The sequence below is a fragment of the Thermobia domestica genome, chromosome 10 (genome assembly GCF_964235325.1).
Source record: "Thermobia domestica chromosome 10, izTheDome1.hap1.1, whole genome shotgun sequence".
NCBI classification, from domain to species: Eukaryota; Metazoa; Arthropoda; class Insecta; order Zygentoma; family Lepismatidae; genus Thermobia; species Thermobia domestica.
The window spans coordinates 36,573,287-36,594,799 of record NC_137463.1 but is presented as its reverse complement, the minus strand read 5'-3'; the positions used below and the strand labels follow the sequence as shown (position 1 = coordinate 36,594,799).

The 21,513-nt window shown below is 32.3% G+C and overlaps 1 protein-coding gene across 1 annotated transcript in view; it reads right to left on the bottom strand.

The window, feature by feature from the left end:
* Window positions 1-21,513, bottom strand: part of LOC145662450 (sodium-dependent proline transporter-like) — a 152,006-nt gene that overhangs the window by 37,446 nt on the left and 93,047 nt on the right. Inside the window, exons 2-5 of the mRNA XM_081728038.1 lie at window positions 18,454-18,611; window positions 10,894-11,057; window positions 8,160-8,382; window positions 2,532-2,664 (exon numbers count right to left, since the gene is read on the bottom strand). Of these exons, the coding sequence (XP_081584164.1) occupies window positions 2,532-2,664; window positions 8,160-8,382; window positions 10,894-11,057; window positions 18,454-18,611 (678 nt within the window). The remainder of the gene's footprint in view (window positions 1-2,531; window positions 2,665-8,159; window positions 8,383-10,893; window positions 11,058-18,453; window positions 18,612-21,513) is intronic.

The following is a 21,513-nucleotide window of genomic DNA, read 5'->3' as shown; positions in this document are numbered from 1 at the left end:
ATGAAGTTTCCGCCATTCACCATTCCCGTTCCTCTTGGGTTCGAATATTTGTCTTAGGATCTTGTTTTCAAGCACTTTCAGTCTGCGTTCTTCCGTCAGAGTAAGCGATCATGTTTCGAAACCTACAACACAACAGGCATGATTCCCTCTGTCATGATCGTTTTATATATTTCAAACCTCAAATTCCTCGACAGAATTCGCGACAACAGAAGGTTTTGAACTGACTAATAACACGAATTCCCTGCTTTTAATCGACATTTAATTTCTTTGTGGATATAGTTTTGGTCTGTTAATATTCATTCTAGATTTTAAAAGAATATACAATAAAACTAACTAAATTCTTAATAGTTTTATTTATATGTAATGATTATAAATAAACCATACATTGTGTTTTTTTATGCCAAATAGTTGATTTCACCATGTCCACTAGCATGTTTTGGATATTTTAGTCTATATCTCTGTTCTAATAACACTATAGAAGAATAAACAGCAAAACACCACAGTGTATCGATTACTTATTAACTGCAAAAGATTATTGGTAATATTTGTAACCAAAAAGAAGTTCTTTGAGGTTGTAAAGACTAAATTTATACGTAATATTCAATGTATGACTTAAAGTTTAACAACTTTCAGTATATATGTATATTGGATTAGATTATGAGAATCTGAAATATGAGATCAAAACTGGTATGTTCTATTCATATAGTACTTTACATTATATACGATGTGCTGACAAAACACAAAAGAAAAAATTCTTTAACATGTTTATTTAGTTAGGTAACTTGTTTAAAACATTTTCGCTTCTGGTTAGCAATATCACGAAAATATTTTGGATGGCCTTCATTACAAAACGAAGAAAAAAAAAGACTTTCACAAAGCTCAATTAGAACTTCACATAAGTTTCACTGCACCAGGTTAGTTCTCTAAGTGACGAAAATATGAAAATACATTACATTTTTAGTTTCTAATTCAAGTATTACTTAATCACCTTTAATTGCTAACAGCAAGTTTTTTTCTATGGTAGTAAAACTTAAAGACTTTTAGTACGAATTTCAGAACAAAAAAACATCTTTTTTCCTTTGCTAATCGATTATATCGCAAAAAACAAACACATAACGGAATAGAACTCTTAGTACGACCTGTAAGAATTTATTCTATAAAATATTTGTATTCATTTGCTATAAAACTACTATCATCTAAAAGAAAAATCTTAGAATATGTTCTAATTTTTGGTAATTCTCACACTAATTCCATTTATAACTAAAATACGGTATGGTGAAATTATGAAATGAATATGAAATTTTAAATATCTTATCATTTATTTAAGGGTCAAAGTGGTCGCATCCTGTTCTGATGGTCTTGTTAGGTGAGTATGAATGATTTTGGGTTCGAATGCTATTTTTAAATTTTTTAATCCATTGATTTAGATGAGAAACTATTTTTCCATTCTTTAAAATGAACTGGAATTTTAATGTGATATTGCTGATTTCTTCTTTAAGCCTAGTTCAATGTCCCTTGCACTTTCAAAGTGAGTTTTTGTTATGTATAAATTTAGTATGACTTACATTTTCAAAACGATTTTTTGTTACGTACAAATTTAGTACGACTTACATTATGAAAATGATTTTTTGTTATGTATAAATTTAGTATGAGTTACATTTTCAAACCGATTTTTTGTTACGCACAAATTTAGTATGACCTACATTATCAGAATGCATTTTTGTCATGCATAAATTTTGTATGACACATTCTCAAAATGAATTTTTATGTATAAATGTAGTATGATTTACATTATTAAAATGTATTTTTGTTACGTATAAATTTAGCATGATTTAAATTTTTAAAATGAATTTTTGTTATGTACAAATTTAGTATGGATTGCATTTTCAAAATGAATTTTTGTTTAAATTTTGTATAAATTTTGTATGGCTTACATCTTCAAAATGAATTTTGTTATGTATAAGTTTAATACGACATATTTTCAAAATGAATTTTTGTGTATAAATTTAGTATGACTTACATTCTCAAAATGAATTTTTGTGATGTATAAATGTAGTATGATTTACATTATCTAAATGAAATTTTTTATGTTTAATTTTAGCATGATTTACATTTTCAAAATGAATTTTTGTTATGTATAAATTTAGTATGACACATTTTGAAAACGAATTTTTGTTATGTATAAATTTAGTATGACTTACGTCATGAAGATGAATTTTCGTTTTGTATAAATTTAGTATGACTTCCACTTTCAAAAAAATTGTTATATATAAATTTAATATGACAGTAAAATTACATAAAACCAAATTTAATTTTCACGACGTATGAGACATTTAAATAGACTTGAAGACAAAATTAGTAGAAAAATTTCAGTTCATTTAAAAGAAAATAGAAAAGTCCCCATATAAATGAACGGACTGAAAGAAATAAAGATAACACAAGTATTTAACACCGATACGTTGTTGATGTGTGGATGCCTAAAGCGAACAACTAACAAACAAATGAAAAGAGAACAAGCGCATATTTTTTACCTTGCCTGAAGTTTTCACTCCTTTAAAGAGTGAAAGAAAAACAAGTACCCATGCTATAAATAACGAAGTCAGTAATGGTGTCCTCACACTTCCAAGATCATCGATGCCTGACGAAATTTGCAGTACATAATTGCTGCAAGAGAGAGAGAAGCCAATTAGCACTGGTAAAACTTAAAGAAATTTGTTTCGCTTAATATAGACCATATATATTCTATTAAATTCTTCTATTTTATAAAACATACTAGCTACCACAATCGAATCGGTGAGTGGAGAAAGGAAACTATTCCAATAATAAAGGAGAACATTTCGCGATAACAATTTCTCTATAGCATTCGCAATAGCAATTTAAGTGTCTTCATCACAGCGAAATTAAACTACTGCTAATTTTAGAGTTTTTCTACAATATCTTCAAAACAAATAAAAATATTCGAAAAGCAAAAACCTAGTGCACTAGACAATATTATTTTGCATCTGATACCGTTATCACAACTCATCTATCTGCTTTCGATTTGTAATTGTCGATAGATTTAGATAGCTTTTGCGGGTTCTGTAAATAGAACCCGCATACCAAAGGCAGATAGGTGAGTTGTGGTATCGGTATCACATGCAAAATCAGATTGTCTAGTGCACTACGTGTTTACTTTTCGACTATTTTTATTTGCTTTGAAGATATTGTAGATTATTGCTTTGAGGAAAAACTTTAAAATTTGCGGTAATTTAATTTTGCTGTGGTGGAGACTCTTACTATCGTCATTACGTTTCCAGCATTTTGAGACATAAAAGGTCTTAATATACTCTAGAAACGTCCCAAACATGCATTATTGTATAAGCAACAGCGCATATTCTTCCGGTAAGCGATTGTTTTTCATTTTCGAAAAGTAAGGTGATGTGGAATTCATAGTTTCCTTTCCCCACTCACCGATTCAATTTTAGAGATATAAAATCTGCAGTTATAAGTCTCGCATTTGATGTGTTTTGATAATCTAAATTGTACTGCTGAATTCAATCCTCCTAGGTAGATATACCAATGAAGAGGACTGAAAGAGTTATCCGGTAAAATTCGTGGTGAAATGGCTAACGGTTACAAGTATCTTAAACAGCAATATCTAAACAAATGATATTCCTGTGTAAGAAAATGATGAACGTACTCGCCTTTCGTACATATGATTCTAAGTCGAATTACCACTAAAAGTTCAGTCTCAATTGTTTATAAAGTAATTATGTAAACACATAACATGAAAGAAGAAGCAAGTAATTCAACTAAAATTGAAACTTAACTAAAACCACAGGGAAAAGTATATAATAACATAACATAATTCAGAACTGTTAAGAAAACTGTACTGTATTGTATTCTTTCGCTTACTAATAGCAGACAGCATTATTACATTACGATTTACTCTACGAGTATAATAAAACAAAAGATCATTAATAATAGTATATATTTGTAAATATACCATATTGTGTCCATTATATGTACCTTTAAGATATCGAAAATATGTAAACTTTTAAAGAATGTGTTAGAAATTTAATCTAAAGTACCAAATTTTATGATTTAAGAAGGTTAACATTTTTGAATCAAAAAATTCCAATATATTTCAATCAAAAATTTTCTTTTAGGACTTTCATCTGGAGAGCTACATATAGTGTAGCCAAACCCAAACTGTCACTTAACTCAGTATGATGTGCTTATTTATATATATATATAAACGCGACTTAGGAGCCATCCAAAAGTTTTGTGGTTCCTGATCCAAGATCCAATATATTTCAATCAAAAATTTTCTTGTACGTCTTATATCTAGAGAACTACATATAATGTAGCCAAACCCAAACTACCACTTAAATCAGTATGATGTGCTTATTCCGTAAAAAATACGAAAACTCGATTTAGGAACCGTTCAACAATTTTGTAGCCCCTGATCCAAAAGCTATTGGCCAAGATCGCAATCTTTTGATCCATTCTTTGGATCATTCCTAAAATTCTTGGCCGAAGATCGCAATGTTTTGATCTATTTTTCTGGATCATTCCTAAAATTCTTGTTACAGTATTTGATCAATGTTCCTTCCTGATTATGATTTTCAGCATAAGTCAAGTACTTACAATTTATCAATTTTTTATAATGTATTCATTTAGTCTGAATGATAATACATTTGCCTTAGCATTAAAAGTGTTAGGGGATAACAAGAAGCCTTCGTAAATATATTTATCTTAACCTAATCACGCAAATAAAGTGCAAAAATTACAATAATAATCAATGGCATATTTAGTTTATAATTAGACAAAAGTATTCCTGTTGATTTTTTCCGTGTATGTTTGAATACATTAAAAAAAGGAGTTTAAATTTGAATTTTTGATATTCTAATCATTAGTTTTATCTTTTCAAAACCGATTGCTTCAAGTTAATATGAAGACAGTATTTTCTACCTTATATATTATAATCCTAATTACAAAAAGAAAATTTCTCACTCTGTGTGTCATATTAATTCCCAACAGTAATCAGTCACATTGGTAATTGTCGCTATCTTCGCTGCCTGTGCGATGCCAATAGATGTCAGTAGCGTTCAGGCAATTTGTGGATTTAATTGTGACTTAAAAACTGTATTTTTCAATCTAATTATTTCAAAATAGGACAAACCATATTTAGATTTTAGCATTAATATTTGTGTATTTCTGTAGTAATCTCCTGCGACGATTTAATTGCAACTTAAACTTTAATGTTTTAATTTAATTATTTCAAAATGAGACATGTTTAGATTTTAGAATTAATAATTGTGTGTTTCTATAGTAATCTACTGTGACGATTTAATTGCAATTTAAACTTTATTGTTTCAAATTAATTATTTTAAAATGGAATGTGAATTGTTCCAATTCACAAGAAAGGCGACAAAACTGACTGTAATAATTATCGAGGCATCTCTCTTCTGTCAACAACCTATAAAATCCTTTCAAATATTCTATTAGCAAGACTGACCCCATACGCAGATGAAATTATCGGAGATTATCAGTGCGGATTTAGACGAAATCGATCAACTATCGACCAAATATTTACCATTCGCCAAATACTCGAAAAAAAGTGGGAATACAATATCCCGGTACATCAACTATTTATTGATTTTAGAAAGGCTTACGACTCGGTTAGGAGAGAAACATTGTACAACGTTCTTACAGAACTTGGAATACCGAGAAAGCTAATTGGATTAATTAAGATATGCTTAAGTGAATCCCAAAGTAAAGTCCGGGTAGGAAAATTTTTGTCCACGAGCTTTCACGTCCAAAATGGCCTGAAACAAGGAGATGCGTTGTCGCCATTATTATTTAACTTTGTGCTGGAATACGCTATAAGGAAAATCAAAGATAGCAACCAGGGCCTACAGTTGAACGGTATTCACCAGGTGATGGCATATGCTGATGATGTAAATTTAATAGGGGATGATAGGAGAACAGTAGAAATAATTGCAGAGATCTTATTAAATGCTTGCAGAGACATGGGTTTAGAAGTAAATGCAGAGAAAACTAAATACATGGAAGTGCGTCGGGACCGTAATACGGCAAATTGTGGAGGCGTTAAAATATTAAATAATACTTTTGATAAAGTGGATACTTTCAAATATTTAGGATCAATATTAACAGAGGAAAATCATATTCACGAAGAAATTAAATGTCGAATAAAAGCAGGGAATTCGTGTTACTATTCGGTTCAAAATCTCTTGTCGTCGCGAATTCTGTCTAAGAATTTGAAGCTTAAAATATATAAAACGATAATCATGCCTGTTGTTCTGTATGGTTGCGAAACATGGTCACTTACTCTGAGGGAAGAACATAGACTGAAAGTATTTGAGAACAAGATCCTGAGAAGAATATTCGGACCCAAGAGGAACGAGAATGGGGAATGGCGGAAACTTCATAACGAGGAACTACATAGTTTATACGGTTTACCTAACATTGTTAGGGTCGTTAAGTCTAGGAGGCTTAGGTGGGCAGGTCATGTAGCTAGAATGGAAAAAAGTAGAAACGCTTTCAAAGTCTTGACTGGAAGACCCATAGGAAAACGACCATTAGGAAGACCTAGGCGCAGATGAGAGGATAATATTAAGATGGATCTCGCAGAGATAGGAATACAAAGTAGAAAATGGATGCAATTAGCTAAGGATAGAAGTCAGTGGAGAGCTTTTGTGAACGCGGCACTGAACCTGTGGGTTCCATAGGCCATAGAGTTAGTTAGTTAGTTAAAATGGAACATGTTTAGATTTTAGAATTAATATTTGTGTATTTCTACAGTAATCTATTGTGACGATTTAATTGCAAATGGAACTTTATTGTTTCAATTTAATCATATTTATCTTTCCTGGCTGCAAACGTCAATTCTGTTATCTAGTTCTTCCCATAAATGTTATAATATTTGTTAATAGCAGAACTGTCTTTATCAAATCTTTTGATATATCATGTAACGTAAGTCTTTTGTTTGTACGAATCTCTTTGTTGTACTTCATTCCCCGTCACTGTAGAATGATTTTGAGCAAACTGAAACACGCAAATGTTTTCTTTTTACATATATATAGGCCAAACTCATGACATCACTAATACTAGAACCTCGCTCTTGTAGGTACTACAAAAAATTAATGAGATTTTGCGCCTAATAATAAAGTTGATTCTACTGTACCTTTATTTTTATTAACTCCAAAATCCCGGAAGTGAATTACGGTACGTGTCATATATGACCACTAACTCACTCTATCGACTATGGGATCCGGGAGTTCAATTCCACATTCAGAAAAACTCTCCATTGATTTCTTTCTTAGCCAACTGTATCCAGTACCTATTTTGTTGTTCTAGTTTTGCGAGGTTCATCTTAATTCTGCCCTCCCATCTGCATCTAGGTTTTCCTAATGGTCTTTTCCGATTGGGTTTTTAGTTAAAATTCTGAAATCTTTCCTATTTTCCTTGTATTCTGGCTACATGACCTGCCCACCTGAGCCTCCTAGATTTAACGGCCCTAACTATCTTAGGCAAACGGTATAAATTATGTAGTTCTTCGCTATGAAATTTCCCACATTTCCCTCCCCCGTTCCTCTTGGGCCCACATATTTGACTGTCATATATGAATGGGTTAAATCCAGAAAGGTATAAGTGCATAACTCTCGTTTCCAAGAAAAAAAATAGTTTACAGTTGGCTGAAATTCTATAGGTTTCTTAAGAAATGTGCTATTACGAAGAACTATATCTCTGGTAAATAACGTTATTCTGCTTAGATCTCTTTACCACTTTAATTTTTTTTTTTTTTTTTTTGTGTAGTTGTCATTAATGAATTATTTTAATTTTGACTAAAAAGTTATTTATGTTGTTACGATTTTCTGTCATGTGTTTAATTGTTGTTTTGATAAACAGTACTATTCTAAATACTACAAGTAATACTACAAGTACCGTACTATCCTAGGTACTAAATTGTGTTTAGTACTTACTATAAATTGGGTCTTCTGATGCAGAGTTGAGGTACATGTTAATGCCAGATATAGGACAAATCTTTCACTTATATTCCTGGTATTAACTGTCAAGAAAACCAACTTTTAATGTAATTTCACTAAATTAACCATTTATAGAAACAAATAAGTAAGCAGAAGAAGAATACTTACTTCCAAAATTCTTGAGTACTTGTTATCGCGGTTCCGTTTATTCTTGTTAAATTTTTGATTTCATGTGTTTCAGCACAAGCAGGTGTGTTCCATGCATTACCACACGAAGCCCATGGTATATTTGATGTGAAGGACAAAAACAAGTAATACAATGTCCAGCAAATAATTATATTATAATATATACACACAATACCCGAGATGAATACCATGGAATATCCAATACCTGTGAAATAAAAAAAGAGGCATATATTATAAGAAGTGGTGATTCGATTCAAAGAATTTTAAATGCTACAAAATATAGATACATCTCTGATAACATGATTTGTAGAAATTGTTGTTCTAATTTTCGTTTGAAACCTCATCAGGAAGCTTTTTTTTTTTCGAACTTTTTTTCTTTAAAACTTGCAAATTTCGTTTTCCACGTTCCGACTTTCTTCAGGTAATAGCAAAGAATTAAATTTAAGGTTTATGGCAATGTTCGATTTGTGGGGAAAGGATGACACTGGGGCTTTTACTCTTCTGAAATGGCGTTGAAAACCTGCGCTATCTTTTTTCTGTTATTTATTTACTTTTATTTATTTATTCATTTATTTATTTTAAATTAATTGGAATTTTAGTGGACATTTTTACTGATTTCTTCTCCAACTTTATTTAAATGCCCCTTACTTCATGAGAATTAAATTTTGTTCTATATAATTTTAGTAATTAACTAGTCAATTACCCGCTTCACTGGATTAAAATAAGAAAAGTTAGCAATATGTTCAGTTAGCCAATCACTTTTTACTATTACTAAAGCGCTCTCTGATATTAGTCGTTTTCGGTTCTTTTTTTATATCTCTCCCTTCCCCAAATTGCGGGGCTGAATTTGGATTTAAACGACATCGGAAATGTCACTGTTCATCTCAGCAACCCCGAAAACTATGGATTCAACATTAATATCGGTCACTTTCAATCATTTTTTGCATATCTCGCCCTTTCCCTCTCCTACGTTGAATCATCAAAGTGAAATGATATAAAAAAAAAAAAAAATCCCAGGCCCGAACCTTATTTATGTTAAAGATTTGATCGAAATCGGTCGGCTGGTTTAAGAGATATGATGTCAGAAAGATAGTCATTTTCGATTTTAATATTTATATATATATTTCCCCCTCCCCTAAGTTGCACTGTCAGAATGAAATGATAAAAACCATCTCAGGCCCCAACCTCTTCTGTGTTGAAAATTTGATCGAGATTTGTTGGGTGGTTCAAGAGTTATTAAGTCACAAATAAAATCATTTTCATTTTTATTTATCTAGATTTTAATGAAGCTTATTTGTAAAGCAATAAACTATGATAGACGCAAACACGATGACTAAACATCCAAAATACACGAGACGAAGAAAGCACTCGAATAAAAACAAAAGCTTCTACCCGGAAACATCGACATAAAAGTGGGAAAAAAAAATGCTGATGAAAAATATCTATGGAGTGTGACGTTGCAGGATATGATGTATGGACTCTAGGAGAAGAGGAAAAACCAGAAAACGATAGCAAGATTTGATACTATAGAAAGATGTTGATAATTAGATGGTCGGATATAGAATCAAATAAAAGAGTACATGATGTAGTAGGAGTAAAAAGAAGTACATTGAAGACTATTCCACAAAGAAGTGATAGCATGATTGCACACATGGATAAGACACATGAATAAATCATACTATTAGCAATAGAGGAAGTAACAAAACGCAAAATATGTACAGAAAGGGAAAGCGATTGAAATATAATGTCTAAACAACACAAAGGTATAGGTAAGAAAAGAGTAGAAAGCTGCACCAATCAATCACTTGAAAACAGCTTTCTGAATTTCTAGAAAATAGGTTGTACAATATTTATTCTAATAACTTTTTATGTGTTATTTATTTTATTCTTTGAGCATGTGTACCAAAAATTACATGGTTTTCGTTCATATATTTTAGCTCATCTAATAATTATATGCATTATTATTTTTTCTGACGTATTCGACGTTGATTTTTCTTCTATAACCTTTATGTACATTAGGATCTAGTGGCCTACCACCACGATTTAGCACAAACATAGAGGGTATGCCCACTGCTGTTCGGCCTATTTAATGGACCGATATGGTTCACATAGTGCACCGTCAAGATTTGTCCCTTAACCTTGACTTGACTAGCGATGTAATCCCTATTATTTAAGGAAGTGGGATACGCCCACTGCACGGTCAGACTGAAGTCCTGAGTGCCTGCCAGTTACCTACTGGTGGAAGCGGAGTGCTAGTGAGCCAGTCCTCCCATGCTCTGGAGATATGGTGCCGGAGCATTTCAAGGAAAGCTCATTTCCCGCCCACGCTCGCCGTTACCCGGATTCCTGGGGTTGGCTCTCATGAGCTACCAAATCCCACGGTATGACAACAGCCCATAGAGTCCAACCCGATCCGGCAGCCCCAGGCATGCACGAGGGGCTTGTTCAATCTTTATGTTCAGTCTTGTTCAAAAAATCATGGCCATCAGCCACGCACTCTTACTTATAGATTGAATTAAATAAAACTAATATGGATTCGTTTTAGCCAATTAGAATATTTATTTAGAGCAGAAGTATTACAACGTTTACGTATGGTTCCGAGAATACGATCTTTTAAACCAAAGTGGGTGGCTATTGCTATTTGAACAATACTGTACAAAAAAAAAGTATAATAATAAATTGAAATGAGCTGAACTAAACAACAGATATATCTTACCCTTGAAAATTGGCGCCACTCTCCATATCGTAATTGGTCCTAGACTTCCAAACTGTCCAAGATTAACTTCAAGCATAAAAAGTGGCATTCCACATAGTATCAAAAATAGTGTATACGGAATTAGGAAAGCGCCACCACCATTTTGATAACACAAATACGGAAACCTGTTAATTACAAAATAAAAAGGGCCGAAGCGAATGAGTAAAGTATTACTGAAACTTTCACAGCTACATTAAGGTATCCTTCCAGACCATATATTAATTTGCTGAAATTAAAGTAATAAATGATTAGGAATTGATTGAACAATATTTCTACAGCATTAAATAGATATGACTTCCAACTGCTGCTAAAGACAGGATCTCGATGATTCGTTTTAAAAGGAAACAAAAATTACATTACACTAATCTAATGGTTACATTATCGTTGTGTAAACAATGTAAAATGCGCTATTATTTAACACAAAATCTCTCTTTCTTTCTCTTAGATTAGAAATAATCAATCAATGTTTCGTTAATCAATTAACTAGAAATATTTAAATTTAAGAGCTCTTCTGTCATGATGTATTATCTTCTTTTGGTTATTTTGAGCTATAATATTGAGATGTCACCTAGTGGCGTAGGCAGCAGGTGGGCTCACATGGCTTAAGCTCCCTAGTCTTTTCCTTAGTACGAATTAATCTTACTCATAGTATGTGAACTTAGGGGCCACTGTGGCTCAGTGGTAGAGCGTTCACCTCTGATACGTGAGGTCCCTGTTTTTGATCCCAGCTTCCGCCAAGTGGACTTTGTGGTGGACAAACACCATGTTCGTGGGTTTTCTCGGAGTTCTCCCCTTTCTTTCTACTTTATTTATTCCACCATTTCATTTATTTATCATCATCACTGTCTCTTTTAGCCTAGCCGGCATAATCGTGAGACGTAAAACTGAATGATTTCATATCATTTTTATTTCCGTTTGTGACTCTTAGTATTACGACGTTTTATAATTTATCACAAAATACTACTGCACTGTCATGTTTAAAAAAAAAAAATACTTCCCACAAGTTTATCTTTAACCCTTCAGCAGATTAGTTACATACTATATTCTTTGTAACTTTTGAAATTCTATTTATTGTCGTTTCAATGTTTTATCAGGGAACTGAAAGAATATGTAAGAAATAACCGAGATTTTTCAACATAATATTTCATTTTAAATTAGCATTTTTAGATATTAATCAATATTTTAAATCGCGTATATTATTGACCACAAAGAACAGCTAAACTGAATGCTAATTTATATCAGCGAAGTTGCTTATCCAACAGACAAAACCGCTCAATGCTTTTGAGACTTTCTTAAAAATTAATGTGATAGTAACATTTAATCAAATGTCAAAAATTACAAATAATAGTTATATCATAATAAATATGTCCCATAATGCTTTTATCCTTTGTGTGTGCTCCTTTGGCATAGTAATTATTAGCCCCTCCCCTCCATATAATGTTTCCTTCTGACTACATTACTGATGTAACGTAAAGATAAGAGTGTAGAGTCTCTGCCTGGTATAATACTTAATTAGTTGTTTCAAAAAATTTACAAATAAACATCTAATAAGCTTTTTGAACGTGATCTTAAAAAAAAAAAAAAAAAAAAAAAAAAAAAAAAAAAAAAACAGAAGAAAGAGAAATTAAGTCATCATTAACACTTTTTTCTTAATATTAAAAGTATTATCACATAATTATGCAAACAAATCTGCGGAGAGCGAATCAAAAGTTCTAAACCTTCTTTGTCAACAATAGCTCATCAAATCTAAGATAATTCTATTTTCTAAAACACTAAGGGTGAATCACAGATTAACGTTCCTGAACAAATATCTCTTAAAGCATTGTTTTATGTAAAAGTTTTAAAATAAAAAAGTTTTTCACGAAAAGTTTTAATATAAGTTTTTCACGAAACAATCAGATTTTTTTAAATTAATAGTGACCTTCAATATTATCATTTATAAGAATGAAAGCACGACTCGAAATTCAAAATATCAAGGATGAACGTTCATTCCGGTGTTTCTTAGGACTGAGAAGGAATATATTGAAACAACATGCTAAGCATTTATATATTAATTCTTTAGATACCCAAACATTTCAGAGGGGAAAAACTATTAATGTACACGTAATGTAAAAATTCGAATATTTCTTACAACAATATCAATATAAAATTGTAATATACGAATAGTAATTACTATATGATAGTGTTGATCGAGAATCTGAAAACATATTGATAGTGATTCATATTTAAACATTTTTTTTTTTTTTTTTTAGAACTGAAATTTATTATTTTATTTTACCGTTATAAAGAGTTCTTGTTTTAACAAATAACCCAGTACTCGTTTCTTTAAAAATGAATATAGGAACGAAACCCATGTCTCTATTAGTAGCAAAAAGACTGCAGTATTTTTTTGGTCAAAGTCTGGCTATGTTAATATTTTATATAGTTTGTTTCAGAGAATATTTTAATCACAATAACCATTTTAGATTTTAGTTTACAGCTGAGACGAAGTTCCCAATTAGAAACTACGAGGCACAATAGTTTCAGCTTATAACTCTTGAAACTGTTTCCAGAGTTTTTTTTTTCAGTCACCTGTTCCTTGTTCGCAGTGTTTCTTTCAGGCAGAGTCCTCTGGAATGACTATCGCCCGCTCCCCTCCTAGAGCTGAGATAAATTAAAAAGCGATTACATTTCACTCTTGTATAAGGCATGTCCTTTATCACACGAGAGGGATATCATCTTATATAAATAGAATGATAGTTTCTGTCGTTCCTTCGCCCAACCATATTAAAGTACGCATTCGCAAAATTTCAATATATATAATAGTGGCCCAATGCAGCTCTCTCACATTTTAATTTTGCCTCGCCGGATTGAAGTTTGTGGGAAAAAGAAAATCTGACTTTATGTATGGGTCGTAAGTATAGAGTGTGACAATTATCAGGAAGGGATTAAAACTTATTAGTGTCTGAAGTAATTACATAATACCATTTATTTTACACACAAATTATTAAATTTATCTGATGGAATTATATAACTTTTGACTCGCCCTCTTCATTTACACGAATGTAAACACATACTTTAAAGGAAAATATTACATTTCTATGCTGTTCTAGACTCCATATATGAAGTACGGTCTTTAAGTAAAAGAAGCTGGAAGTCTGGTTCAAAATACATGTTAAAACATTTACAGGCTGTTGTTCAAAATGTATGTTAAAGCGTTTTATAGACTGATTTTTTACGGTCATAAAACCTTGGTCAGAATATCTCGTTAATACGTAGATAGCATATCGAATTTGCTCTCATATTAAAAGACTGTCGTCCACAAAACGTACGAAGCATCATGATCTGAAGCAACGTACGCAACTGAAATTTTTTATTCAGTTCGAAAATCATTATCAATGTTTCGAATACTGAAAATACTGTATTACATTCGTTCAAGACCTACCAAATTAGCAATTTAATAAATACATGTTTTCATATTCGAATATGTGCTAGTACGCTCATTGTTTCCTATATGAACGTCGTAATGATAATATAATATATCAAAATTTCTCTTGCATGTTATAGTTTTATTGATATCTTTAATAGGAACACTTGATTCAGCAAACATGTGATGTGAATAAGCATAATGTATTAAAAAAGAATGTTCTCGACTAATATATAAATTCTGCTTCTAACAAACCTAAAAATGAATTATAAGAACTTTTACAATGCAGTGGATAGACACCCAGCTTCTTTTTTTTAAATGTTTAATGAATTAAGTACTTATTTTAAAAATTGATTACCGAAAAGACCGCCCAACGTACAAGAGCATTCAACAAAGTGTACTGCATATTGTACCTGAGATTTCCTGTTTCCTGTGATACATTTGGTAACAATTATAATATCTTAAGATTTAACTTCCTTTAACATTCAAAGATGATGGGTATCAGAGTCTATGATGATCTTGCAATTTAATAAGCTTAAAGCATGCATAAGTCTATATAAAATATGACTTTATGCATAACGTTTTGATTGCATATGTGCTAGTATTGGATAAATTAAGTGCTGTCTTATTATTCTAGCAGAAAACTGATGAAAGCACACGTGTTTGTTTAACCGATTATCTTTCAAATACATGATTACGAAACTTAATAAGACTACTGATGCAGCTGAAAATAAACTGAACACAAAAGTCCCATGCTGGCAAGGAAATCAACTTAAATTAGTATTCGTGCCTGAAGTAAAGTGTGTTGCGTCTATGTCTATTAATGAGCCAATTCCTGCAGTTGGAGTTTATAGAATGTTTTATGGCTGATGGACTAGTTTTAACGGTAAAATACTTGTGGAACTGCCTGATGTTCAAGGTTAATCCTCTTCCAAATTGCTTTCAAATAGCTGCATCCAATGAATTTCCGTCAAGCACTATAAACGCTCATCGCCATGTCACCGATCGAACATTAGTAGATATCTGTCAGAATGGTACTGAACGACAGCTCAAAGAATTCTAATGCGATAAAACTCGAATGCATAATGTGAGTTAGTTCGATTGATATTTAGCATCCCTTCCAGCACCTTGGCTATATGAGACACGGATCTACACTTTCATGTAATCCAAACAAAGGCGATATATCAGAGTTTGGTAGGAGTCAGTGAGGGCTGTCACACGGCTGGGAACGAGCACATCGGAAACAGTGCCATTCATCGGGTCTTCGCGAGCTGCCGTGGCTAGTGTCTTTTACAGGTGGGAAAAGGACTGTGAAACCACAAGACATAGACATAGAGTGGTCACGCATCATTAAAGATTTTGGACATCGTGAACTATCGAGGTTGGTACAACAAGATAGGGCACAAACTGTGGCACAATTAACAGCAGATTTTAACAAATTTTAACAATGGATAAAGCACGAGTGTCTGAGCACACATACTGAACACTGTTAAATATGGGCTTCCACGCCCGACGTTCCACATATTTACCAACTTTAACCGCACAGTATCATCGATAACGACTGTAATGTGCATATGCCCATCTTCATTGAACCGCAGAGCAATGACATAATGTTGCATGGTGTGACGAGTCACGATACTGCCGTCATCACGTCGATGGCCGGGTCAGAATCCGTCTCTTTCAGGAGAACACCTGGTCGAAAGGTGCACAGTAGGATGACGACCAGCCTGTGGTATCTCCATTATAATTTGCGGAACCTTCACATGGTCATTCATGGATCCAGTAGTGCATGTAGAGGGCACCATGATGGCTCCTAGCTATCGGCAGGTCATTGATGATCACGTACACCTATTCATATTGGACATATTTCCACCTAGGAATGGCATTTTCCAGCAAGACAACGCTCCTTCTCACAAGAGCAACGTTGTGCAATTTTTCAATGAGAATGGCGTTGAATTTCATTTGCTGTAATGGCCCACATACTCATCCGATCTCGACCCAAGTGAACATTTTGAGGATGTCATTGAGCGTTACATCCGAGTTCATCGACCCCCTCCGCGGAATTATAGGAATGTCTGTGCATGCAGATGTGGTGTGCATGCCTGCAGCTAGCTGCCAAGGTCTCGTTGTTTCCATACCAAACCGCATTACTGCTGTCATACGAGCTGGAGGTGTACATACGGATATTACGTAGATGTTCTGGCTGGTCGGTGTGTGTATATAAGTACTATATGTGTTTGTTTCGTTTAAAACTCAAAAATTGCTAGAACTTTCTATGAAACATCCACAATATCTTATTGGAATCTCAAGTTTGTATAGGCCACCTGTCATCATACTTAGCTTGCGGTACGCTGACCAATAATTGTGAAAGATAGAGGGCCCGATTTTGGATACATAAAAGCTTGATGTGTTCTCCGAGTTTAAGAAGAGAGTTCAAATACTTTCTTCTTCTAGTAACGGCTTCTTAAGCTAATACAAGCATAAATTTGTGCATACACTTTGTTGAATCAATTGCAATTGAAAACATGTTTCTTATTTAGTAACAGAAATTTTCTCATGAGATACATTACCTAGCCTACTATACCTTATATTTATTTACCTTGATTACCTTGCCTACATACTAAGGAATTTGATTGCTACTCCTGTGGAACCTCGCACTTGTTTGATAGAAGGCAACGGCATAGTTTCACCTTCAGAAAATAAGCAGAGATTTTTCAATTTTTGCTATATCTAACCATACATGAAGACTAAAAACCATCACACATTTCTCGCATCCAATCTTTCAGATAACCAAAAAAACTCACACCAACTCTCAAATCGATGAAGAGAACTTATGAATTGAATAAATCAGTGCTTATGTTCAGAAAAAAACATGGAAGCCTTTATAAAATGTTTAAAACTTGAATGAATAATATGAGAAAATGTGTTGAAAGTTCAGTGAATTTAATAAAAGTAAGTTTGTCTGCAGTGTAAGGTTTCGCCAACTAATTTTCTGTATAACATTTTTTTTTTTTTTTTCACTACTGAACAAGCGTTTTTATTTCAGAGTAATTGTCTTGACAATAGAAAATTGAATAAAAGGTTATCCTGACATTCGTTTAAGGTATTCACAATGAGATGGTGATATATTCGCAAAGAGAATAATAAGTTTATAAAGAGTAGCATATTGTGTAGGTACGGTTTTGAAACACTTGACAATTGGCTGTTAGATCTAAACGTTTGTACAAGGATATTCAGGAAGAACTGTTTGTTTCTATTTAACAGAAACAAGAAAGAGAATGAATGAAATTGAGGTTTGCATAGATATGATTGCTTAAAATACTCCATTAATGCTTACGCTCGTATCACACACATTCAATGTACAATCATGCAACAATCTTACAGTTAGTCAAATGATGTTAAAAAATTGTATTTCAGTCTTTTGAAGAGTAAATATTTACTTTTAAAAAGTTATTTATTTTTACATCAATGAAACTTCTAAAAAGATGCATAAAACATATAAAGCAAAATGATATTAATTTCAAGAAATTAATATACAAAAATACATTCACAAAACCATGTACGTACACCAATTCTAGAAATATCTAACATAAAAGTGCAAGTGGTTTTGATAGAGACTTTGTTTTAAATGTCTAGGCACAATTAGTTTTGACATCAAGTTAGTAACTTAAAAAGCGACCAAAACGTTTCGGTTGTTCTATGTTAAAATATGAATATTATGAATTTCTACAGAAGTTGTTTCTCTCTTATGTCATTTCATGCTAGTTATTTATGAGAAAGTCTGTTTGTACTGTATGTGTATATATGTAATTTGGGAAATTGTTCTGAATACGACGACCACGATAAATAGTGAAGAGTAAGAGATTGCTATGAATGACAATAAGCTATGAATGAAGTCCCAAATTAATGAAACAGAGACACAAAGTAATATATGCATAGGAACTTCGATGTGGTAGGAGAAAGATAAAATTGAAATGCAGTTTGCTAGATGATAATACTTAAGTAGATTTGCCTTCATGGAAGTCTTACAGAAAACAAGACATGTATATAAACACAGAGAACAAAAGTACATCTGTGCAGTACTCAAGAAATCTTAACAACCAGAAAGTACGTACCTCCATATATTTCCCAGTCCAATGGCATATCCAATAAGCGAGAGTATAAAATCTAATTTTCCTGTCCAATTACCTCGCCTAGTTTCTGCATCTTCGCTGGATGTATCGCTTTCAATGCTAGGCGTAGGATCGTCTATATCTTCTGGATATTTTGGAGTCTGAAAATAAAACATATCAAGGCTATTCTTATTTGTCAGAAACAAAACAGGGTCAAACAGGTTCAGAACATATGTGAAACAAGAAATTTTCTGTAGAAATAATTAAGAAATTTATATATGTAACATTTGCTGTATGTACACAACACTGTAATTGGGTATTAAGCCTGTTGTGTTGTATATTAAATAAATAAATAAATAAATACGCTAATACTCATTTAGAAACTACATTTAGCAAGAAGTATCTTTAATTTATTTGAAACTTTCATGACAGCAAGATATAATATCTCTCTGTATTCCACCATGCTCGATATAGACTGGAAGTTACTGCTGAATGTACTGTTAATTTAAGCAATATATATATATATATATACAAATGAAGATGAAGGTAAAGAGTGAAATCACTCAAATTTAGAATTCAAAATAATATAATGTTATATTTTTAGCTCCTAAGAAACATAACTGCATCCAAAATGAATGTTGCAATTAAAAATTATGCCCATTTCTGACTTCCACTTTAAGTCAGGCATATCAATCATAATATCACTTGCTGTATTAGTATTTATGATAGCACAATCCCTATCATTTGGACGGTATATTGTAATATAGGCACTAATCTAGCAATTCACAACTTATAGTACAGTTTTCACATTTTTTTTTATGGCCATAATATTTTCGATTTTCCTAACATTTTCAGTTTCGTCTGTTAGCCCGGTTCGAGCGTCATACTGAAGACGGAAAAGTGAAACTAGAATAAAGTAAATCAAACCAAATCAGTGAGTAAATATGAAAACCGACGAAGCTCAAACAAATTCTTTTCTTTCCTTTAGTTCGAATACAATTATCAAAGAGTGAAAAATGAACAACTGGACTCAGAATCGAATCCGGTTTCCTGCTTACCGTGCCAATACATTAACCATTACGCTATTCAATTTGGTCTCTGATCAGTAGCACAATTTTCTACTCTTTAAATCTCCGAATCACCATTCTAGTGCGTTAATCACTACGCTGCTTAGTTTGCTCTCTGATCAAGCACAAACTTTTGCTATTCTTATCCTAAGTTATAACAGATACTGGATTGTCTAGGCACAACAGGAATTGTGGTTCAATCCGTGTGGGAAATTGTGTGGCAAATCAAGGAGTGGACTGGGTAGCGTAGTGTTTAATGCACCGAGATATTATGCTAGAGACAAGAGTTGGATATCTAATCCAATATATATATATATATATATATATATATATATATATATATATATATATTTAGTTTAGTTTAGTTTTTAGATTCAGTAAATTCGCATCTGATGCGAGCAAAATAAGTTATTTCCACCATTTATCTATCTATGTTAGTACGATATACAATTCACTCTCAATTAATTTCTGCAGCGTTATAATTAATGATCATATGTAATCATTAGATAATAGATAACTGATCGCAATCTTAAACATTGCAAAAAGATGACTACATTTAAAATGATACTGATATAATAAAAGTGCTTCCTTATAAAAAGCATCACTGCTGATGGGTCTCGTATCATATTTTATGACATTTTTAGTTAGATATATATTATTAGCATGTAAATTCTGAAGAAAGAAAAAAATGTGGGAATGAAGTGGAGTATTCGAGATTCATTAGAAACTAAAATGTGAATCTCAACAAATAAGGATTGAAATAGAAAGTGGAATGGAAAAAGAAAATGTAATTCGAAAGGGATGTCACCTCTCATTACTATATTCGATACACGCATATTTAAAAGTAAATAGTGAAGAAGAGTTTGCTTAAGGAAGATAGTACATCGGTAGAAAATAGAAGGATTGCACATGCATATAGCTTTTGTGGCAGAATCTGAAAAGAGAAATGAACATTATGTTTAAAAGAAATTGGAAAAACGCTGTGAAGAATTTGGGGTGAAAATAAACCTTTGGAAAACAAAAGCAATGGATTTGAAACGAAATGGTCAGTGTCAGTCATAAATGTAGACACTGTAAATGACGAAATTAAAATAGGCTTCTACCTTACGGTTTCTATGTAACATTGATGATGTGAAGTGGAAGCGAAAAGGAAAACCAAAAACTGGAATCGCAAATAAAGGACTTAAAGCGTGTTTTCTAGGCTTTTGAATAATGTTTCTAAAAACAAATGACAAATGTTTCATACGGTACAAAAATGTGGGAAGTGTTTAAAATTGAAATATGGGTGTGAGGGGAAAAGTAAGGACATTTTAACTTTACTTGTGGAGCATTTTAATCGTGGAACGGTAAAGGAGGTAAATATTTAAAAACGCAAAAAGAGAGAGGTAAATAAAAAGGAAGAGGAGGAACTGGTTAAGACTTTATTTGAAAAGAAGTGATAGGACGTGATAGAAGGTGTGGCGAGCAAAAATCATGAGAAAAAAAGACTGAAATTCATGAATTGTATTTTATTAAAGACGACTCTCACAACGAAATGAAGGAGCTGGCGGAGAACTAATGTGTAATGAAGCTTCTTAACTTGTCCAGCAAGTGACCTACTAGTAATTCAACAATACTTTATGATAATGATGAAATGTAGAATTCGCTTCAGCCGACTGTGGTAGGTCTTGAGAATAATTCCTTTCGATAATGTAGTACATCTCGATGTACAATAAATATTACATACTCTGCCAATATTCGACACAAATATTGATTTGACGGTAACTACAAAATGATACGTTTATTACTGAATTTTTATTGAACAAGGTTATGAAAACCAAAACAAGGTTTTATTTATTATTTATATCCTTATCTTACAAATAAATCAAATATTGGCCCTATTTAACGAAACACGTAACAAGGAAAATCTTAATACACAATATCAATATAACAAGCGAATTGAAGTATAATTTCCTGTATCAGTAACCAAGACTCAAAGTTTACCACAATTCGAGAA